Consider the following 8,551-nt stretch of genomic DNA (forward strand, 5'->3'; position numbering starts at 1 on the left):
TTACAATATTGAAGGTTTTTCTCCCATATATGGTACATTGGGAGTTTGTAAAAATCTTTGTATCACATTTTCAGGAATTGGAAGAAACTATCAGACACCTAAAGAAATGTAAAGAGGCAACAGAGAATAAGCTGAAAGAAGCCAGTGTGGAATCAGAGCAGGTGAGCCAGACACACAGATGACCTTGAAACACAAAAGTCTCTGTAAAATCCTCCATTAACACAGTTGTCAGAAGTGCAAAAGGCAAGAACCAATACCTTACTCACTATCACCTCTAACATGTTATAAAGAACAAATAGTTTTAGATTAAGGTTCTGTGTCTTGATGAGAGATCATAGAATACTGAAATACTGATATTAACTTGATATCCCTACCACTAGATATAAGGGAAGACCAGCATGTGTTTGAATTTTAGTGATTATTATTTGACATGAACTAATAAAAGTAGAAACACTTTTCCACCAATAACTAGAAATATAAATATTTCTATATTTATAAATATAAATATATAATATAAATATATTATAAAAATAATATAGTATAATATAAAGTAGACCTTATCAATTTGTGAATTTGATTTCTCTTAAATAGGCCTTTTTGAAGGTATTTAAAATCATACATTTAAAAGAATATTTTTATGGAAATATAGCCGGTTTATAACATTGTGTTAATTTCTGCTATGTAGCAGAGTGCTTCAGTTACACATATATTCTTTCTCATCGTGATTTATCACAGGACGTTGACGGTAGTTCTCTGTGATGTACAGTAGGAGCCTGTTGTTTATCTATCCTGTGTGTCCTGGTTTATATCTGCTAATCCCAAACTCTGACTCCTTCCCTCCCCCACTCCCTTCCCCCTTGGTAACCACAAGTTTGTCTCTGTCTGTGAGGCTGTTTCATAGATACGTTCATTTCTGTCATATTTTACATTCCACGTGTAAGTGCTGTCCTGTGGTGGTTTCCTTTCTGACTCACTTCGCTCGGCGTGACCATGTCTAGGCCCGTCTGTGTCGCTGCTAACAGCATGCTTTCTTTCTTTCGTGTGGAAGAGTAACACTCCACTGTGTGTGTGCACCATATCTTCTTTATCTGCTCACCTGTCGATGGACGTTTAGGTGGTTTTCATGTCTTGGCTCTTGGGAATAGTGCTGCCATGATGATAGGGTGCATGTATCATTTGGAATGGCAGTTTTGTCAGGTGTATGCCCAGGCGTAGGATTGCTGGATCCTATGGTGGCTCCAGTTTTTTTAGGAACCTGAATACTGTTTCCCTAGTGGCCACACCAGTGTGCATTCCCACAAAGAGTGTAAGAGGGTTCCCTTTTCTCCACATCCTCATCAGGATTTGTTATTTATAGACTTCTTAATGATGGCCATTCTGACCAGTGTGACGTAGTGTCTTCTTGTAGTTTTGATTTGCATTGCTCTAATAATTAGCAATGTTGTGCATCTTTTCCTGTGCCTACTGGCCATCTGTATGTCTTCTTTGTAGAAATGTCTATTTACAAAACAAAAACCCGCTTTTCAGTTGGGTTTTTTGTTGTTGATTTATAAAAGCTATTTGTAAAATCCTACATTTTTTAGAACTGGAAAAGATCTTCAAAATTATTAGTCTACCACGACCACCCCTCATTATCCAGAGGAGGAAGGAGATTCTTTCACTACAGGTAGCACAGTGACAAGCTGCCAGCTTGTCCCTTTTATAGCCATTAAATTACATGACAGTATGACTGTCGGAATGGTATATTAAACGGATTATGGACTCCTGTTGTGAGTTTGCCAACTGTGACACTTCCTATGCCTAAGTAAAGTTAGGTTTACATTGTTTAACTCATCAGTTACCACCTCTGTAACAGAAAGTTGTTACCTACCACTGTTTCTCTGATAGATGGCTCGGAGTAAGTCTGCATATACGTTAGCTCCCTTCTCATTCACCATACAAGAGGAGAGATAATGTGTGATGCCACTACAAGTATCTTTCCCTCCACTTCTGATAGAGTGCCAGAGAAAAGCAGGGTTTCGTTTGGGTGGGAGAGGTGTCTACCATCAGGATGCACAGACTGGAAAACACTTAGCTTTGTGGCTTTCTAAGAATTAATGACAAGGAGAGCTCCGCTTTCTTATCTCACACTTGTACCCACACTGTGCCCTGGTTAATACAAGACAGGTACATAATAGCATAGATTTGAGGACGTGTTACATGGCAGGCGCTGTGCTAGGTGTTGGAGATTAGAGGGTGAACAAGCCAGATGAAGCCTATGCTCCCAAATTTGCCTTCTCAAGCAACAGAGAAATATACTACTCTGAGAACTGAGTCAAAACATGAAAATGCTGTCCATGAAACATAAGTAATCAAGAGAGGGAAGTCAGTCGTTTTACTTTTTATTCTAGAGGATATGTTGTAGAGCCATTTTGAAGCAACCTTTATATAAAACCCTGTTGGCTCCGTGTTCAGAATATTAGAATATCCCAAATACTTAGTGGAGTGCCAGGCACATATCGGCACTCAGATATTTGTCAAGTAAATGAAACTGATTCCAGATCGTCTTCAAAGGCAGACTATTAGAGGAACTGTTTTCAAGTCTAACAAAGACAGTTTGGAAGTTTGTGCTTAGGGGCTAAAATATAAAATATTTTGATAAAGGAAATAAAGAGTACAATTTACACTAAGCTACTCCAGTGTTCTTACTAATTTATTCTTATTTATACTTATTTATTTATTATTAATTTCATAAAACACAGCAGAAAAAATCTAGTCTTTATAGTTTAGGGACTCTGGAGAAATATTTAGTCTTAGAGAACAGAACTCAAATTCAGAATGTGGCTCAGACCACCACATTAATTTTCAGTGCCATCTGACACTTTCATGCCTACCTTTACTTTTTCTTGAGTCCTCTCTCACCTCACTTCACATCCAGAAAATATTAACAAATGCATGTAAAGTAGCAGGGCTGCATGCATTCTTTAACTCCACATTCAGAAATTATTCTCTCATCTGTAGGAGGATGTGTACATGCAAATAGGTTGTAAAGACCATGCAGTCAGAATATAAGTCTTTAATATCTAGGTAAAAAGTCTCTCAAACTGGCTATAGTAAGAAAACTTTCACACTAATGTGAAACCCACTTGCTAGTTGTGGGGGGGAATAAAGCTTTTAAATTATACAGTGTAAAAAGAGTCAAACTAGTACACAGAAAAACTTACAACTGTTTCTTTGTTGTAATTTTTAATAACATTTGTACATTCAGATAACAGCTAACCTGGAAGAAGCTCACCGCTGGTTTAAGTGCAGGTTTGACGGTCTACAACTTGAGCTGACCAAAAACCGGTTGCAGAGGCTTCCCCGGGAAGACAGGTGGCGGGAAGAGGTAGAATATTTAACTGTCTTAAGCAATTCTGGATTTGTTCCTTCTCAGATTTCTAATTACACAAGTCCTCTCTTCATCCAGCTACTCACTCCACTAATTTGTAGATTTCTTTACCATACTGCTTAGAAAACCAGTGAACTGAATTTCTTTCTTAAAAGTTCTACTTCTCCCATGCTGTCTAGATTAGAACCACCTATATTTATGGGGAAAAAAATGACCTTCATAAAGACCAAATAGGTCCTCAGCTCTACAGTTGTTGTGAACAGTTTGGGGTGTGTGTTCTTTCCAACAGGACCAAGATAAAAGGCACAACAGCACATCAAACCAGTCTGCTCTGCATCGATGGGAGAATAAACAGAATAGACTTGTGCCCAAGAAGTGCCACTCTGAACTAGAGAGAAAGTGATGTCCTTGACAGAGCAGCTTCTTCAGCTTAGAACAGCTTCATCACCCTGATTGCCTGAGCCCAGTAACTAGGACTGGCCTGTTTCCACAGTCATCAGAACATGAAGTCTTTGATGTGGGCTGAGGATTTTGGACCTAAGTTTATCCTTTTATGGATTCTTTGATATCAGTTCAGAACCATCCCATCTTTTTTGTTCCTTTCCCTGTTTTCCACCCAATAAATTTATATTCATGTGTTTTATGATAGGAGATGTTGTTGCATGATACTTGGCTGTTTTTCCTAAGTAAGTTTCATCAAAAAGCATTTAATGAGGTACTGATGATATACTTTCAGTGAAATGTTCTAGTCTAACATCTAGTAGATAATCCCTGGAAATATAGTAACCTGGAAAAAGGTAAAAACTTTCCCACTGTCTAGTAAACATATATTTTTCTATGTGAGGTAATTACTAGCATACCTTTAGTAAAACCATGTCTCTATTTTTATATAAGATATCTCAGAGATTGTATTTGCAGCTTCCTTCAACATTTACAGAGTTATTGAATTCTGCTCCATGAGATTATGCCTGACCAACCAAGCTGTCTCTTATCATACAGTAAGCAATAAATTCAGCTTTACCTTTTCATTTCAGATAGAGTAGTGGATTAGTTAATCCAGACCTAAAATATGTAAATAGCTGCCATAATGCCTAGCTTAATTGATGTTCAAGTAATGATAGCTGCTGATAATAAATAAGAAACCATAATAAATACAGTGAGCAATTATGAAACTGGAGAGCATATCACAGTCTCAGAGGTTGATGAGCCTACCACTCCATAGATGATATAAAAAAACACAGCTGAATTTACTGCTGGATTTGTTTTACTGTGGTAGGGAAGAGCTATGTTGGTCTAACAGAGTCCTCCCTGATCAGAGCCAGCCTCTGATCTTATATAGGATTTTAAGGAAGCATGGAGTTCAAGCACTGGAAGATTTTCAGAAGTTTAAATGGGTTGACATCATCTGTAGAAGTGTAGTTACTTGGGTAAGACCATTGTTGATTAACTGACATTCAGAGGCAAGTTTATTGGAGTATGTCCATTTCTGTATCTGCACAAACGGGCAGCTGGTAAAAGCCTCAAATTGTCGAACTCCTCTGGTGTTTATCTCTTTGGATTCTATAAGTACGGGGCTTCCCTGGTGGCTCAGATGATAAAGAATCTGCCTGCGATGCAGGAGACCTGGGTTTGATCCCTGGGTAGGGAAGATCCCCTAGAGAAGGGAATGGCTCCCACTCCAGTATTCTTACCTGAGGAATTCCATGGACAAAGGAGCCTGGCAGGACTTCCATGGACAAAGGAGCCTGGCAGGACCCCAAGTCCATGGGGTCACAAAGAGTCGAACACTAGTCAATTTGATGGTATTGGGGAGTCAGAATCTTAAAACAGCCTAGGAGCCCCACGGAACAATTATCCTTGGTCCTGGGATGGCATGAAAACCGTGGTCCTGAACTCTGCATAGGAATAAGGTCCCAATTACTGCACGAGAGAGATCAGCCTTAATGGGTTGTAAACACATTGTCCCTGAGTGTGATATACTTGCCAAGAATTCTAACATCCTCATCCAGAACAGGAGAGAAGAATTAGATTGGTGATCATTTCTAGTCAGGCTTATAGTTAAAACTGCCTGTTTAGTGTGATGATTTGTTAAAGTATTTCTATGATATTTTAAAAGTGTTTCTATAGTACTTGAAGAGTGTCTATTGTACATGCTACCTTCTATTATGACCCTCTACTTCCATGTGAAATAACCAAAAACCAGACAAAAATATGACACTGATTTTTAAGACACTGAACATCATGCAACAAGGCCCTGTGATCCCTTGAGAGAAAAGGAACAAGGGAAGTGAGCTCTTCTGTTGCCTCAGCTTCAGCCTGGGAGGTGAAGTCAGGGTGGGTCCCTGAGTTAAAGAATGAGAACGCAGGGTCCAGGGAAGACGCTGGCTGCTCGGGTTCCAGGACAGAGCATGAGATGGGAGAGAGCTGCCCAGGGGGGAATCTCAGCGATGTCCTAAAGGCCCCCTCTGAGTGTTCACCTGACTACTGGTCAGCACTGGCTGGAGACAGGGCCACCCAAAAGGGCTGTAAGCGACAATGCCCAGCACACACACACGGTCCCGGGTCCCACAACCAGAATCAGACACTTCACGGTTTACAAGCATCGGGTAGCCTCTGCAGCAGGACCTTGCCTCAGTAGAGACCAGTGAGCCCTGGAGCCAACAGTGATGTGCTCCTGACTTAACACCATGACCCCAACGACCCACATCCAAGCAGCTGCACTTCAAAACAGCTGAAGAATATTTAGAATACAAAAATACACATATCAAGCTAACATCATGATTTCTGGCATCCAAAATTATCAGACATGCAAAGAAGCAGGAAAATAGGACCCTTAATGTGAAAATTAAATTGACCCTGAACTAATACAAACCACTTCAGCATTCTTGCCTTGAGAACCCCATGAGCAGTATGAAAAGGTCAAAAGATATCGAATATGCTCCTGGAGAAGAGTGGAGAAATAACTCCAGAAGGAATGAAGAGGCTGAGCCAAAGTGGAAACAATGCCCAGTGTTGCAGATTAGTCTGGTGGTGAAAGTCTGATGCAGTAAAGAGCAATATTGCATAGGAACCTGGAATGTTAGGTCCATGAATGGTCAATCGGAAGTGGTCAAACAGGAGCTGGCAAGAGGGAACATCAACATTTTAGGAATCAGTGAACTGAGATGGACTGTAATTGTTCTGAAGCAAGGAGACTAAGCCAGACTACTGCTGATTTTAGAGACAGGCAATGCCATGTTGTTAACACCCCAAGAGCCCAGCCTAACCTTTCCATGTTACTGTGAAAAGAGAACTATGAAAATCCAGTAAGAGTTCATCTGCACTCTATAATGAACTTTGCTTCAGTTAGCCTGTCTATGAAGTCTTTTACCCTTGGGTATTCTGTGACCATAGTCAAAAGAAACTTGACAATTTTTTGGTTAGCTTTGTTGACCTGAGTTGAATCCCTGGGTTGGGAAGATCCCCCTGGCGCAGGGAATGGCTATCCACACCAGTATTCTTGCCTGAGGAATTCCACAGCCAGAGGAGCCTGGCAGGCTACAGTCCATGGGGTTGCGAAGAGTCAGACACTACTGAGCGACTTTCATTGAGGTATAACTGACAAATTGTAAGAAATTTAAAGTATACATTGTAATAACTTGATAAGCACTGATTGTTCTCATCTAATTAACTCATCCATCACCTCACACCTTTAAAAAATATCTGGTGACAGCATTTATTTTTATTTATTTATTTTTTTTACTGATAGAATTTATTAACTTCAGAATTGCACTGCAAGAAATGTCAAAAGAAGTCTTTCAAGCAGTGTTAACAGACATTTAGATTGACAAAAAGGAAATTTTCTAGAAATGGTTAAAATGAAAGTAAATATAAAAGAGTTTTTATATCTAATCACATTTTTTCTAATGTCTAATCACATTTACAATGTTGTATTAGTTTCAGGTGTCCAGCAAAGTGAATCAATCATTAACTGTCTACAGCAAAAGATAACAGCAATGTATTGTTATAGCATATGCAAAAGTTATACATATGACCACAGTAGCACAAAAGGTGGAAGGAGAGATTGAAATAATACTGTTGTAAGATTCTTATACTGTTTGTGAAGTGTATGATACCATTTAAAGATACAGTATGATTAAGATAAATATAAATCCTAGGTCTACTACTAAGAAAAATGTATAAATAATATCCTCTTTAAATAAACTATATAAACCACAAATTAATATGAAAAAACAATGATACAAAAATTTCTCATCAGATTAGAAAAATAAATCAGATGTGACCATGTATTGGGGGAGCATGTGAGAACATTAGAACAAGGTGGAAGCATATATTGGTATGTACCATGACTTCAAAGAGCAACTTGATAACACTTATAAAGCTGATGACAGTTTCACTTCTCTTGTCTAATTTTCTATAAGTGTTTCTATAAGTATTTAATAATTTAAAATATAATTTAAAAATAAAATATTACATTAAACAAATAATTTTACTAAAATTACACTGAATTTTTCAGAGTAGCACATTGCCAGTTTTTCACATAACACCATGCATCCACTTTAGTCGCATCCAACCCTTTGTGACCCCATGGACTGCAGCCTGCCAGGCTCCTCTGTTCATGGAATTTTTCAGGCAAGAATACTGAGTTAGTTGCCATTTCCTTCTCCAGAGGATCCTCCCGACCCAGGGATGGAACCTGCATCTCCTGGACTGGCAGGAGGACTCTTTACCAGTGAGCCACATCAGAGGATCAGTTAAGTCAGTTTCTCAGTCATGTCTGACTCTCTGCGACCTCATGGACTGCAGCACGCCACGCCTCCCTGTCCATCACCAACTCCCGGAGCTTACTCAAACTCATGTCCGTCGAGTCAGTGATGCCATCGAACCATCTCATCTCTGTCGCCCCCTTCTCCTCCCACCTTCAGTCTTTCCCAGCATCAGAGTCTTTTCCAGTGAGTCAGTTCTTCACATCAGGTGGCCAAAGTATTGGAGTTTCAGCTTCAGCATTAGTCCTTCTAATGAAAATTCAGGACTGATCTCCTTTAGGATTGACTGGTTTGATCTCCTTGCAGTCCAAGGGACTCTCAAGAGTCTTCTCCAACACTACAGTTCAAAAGCATCAATTCTTTGGTGCTCAGCTTTCTTTATGGTCCAGCTCTCACATCTGTACATGACTACTGG

The 8,551-nt window shown here is 39.4% G+C and overlaps 1 protein-coding gene across 6 annotated transcripts in view; it reads left to right on the top strand.

The window, feature by feature from the left end:
• The window catches only part of CCDC150 (coiled-coil domain containing 150), a 94,473-nt gene extending 90,452 nt beyond the window's left edge, over positions 1-4,021 (top strand). For all 6 annotated transcript variants that reach the window (XM_070458482.1, XM_020891813.2, XM_020891812.2 and 3 more), the window contains 3 exons: positions 75-161; positions 3,248-3,367; positions 3,660-4,021. In XM_070458482.1, the coding sequence (XP_070314583.1) occupies positions 75-161; positions 3,248-3,367; positions 3,660-3,773 (321 nt within the window). In that variant the 3' untranslated portion in view covers positions 3,774-4,021. The remainder of the gene's footprint in view (positions 1-74; positions 162-3,247; positions 3,368-3,659) is intronic.
• The last annotated feature ends 4,530 nt before the right edge of the window (positions 4,022-8,551 follow it).

Source organism: Odocoileus virginianus, chromosome 30 (genome assembly GCF_023699985.2).
Source record: "Odocoileus virginianus isolate 20LAN1187 ecotype Illinois chromosome 30, Ovbor_1.2, whole genome shotgun sequence".
Classification (NCBI taxonomy): domain Eukaryota; kingdom Metazoa; phylum Chordata; class Mammalia; order Artiodactyla; family Cervidae; genus Odocoileus; species Odocoileus virginianus.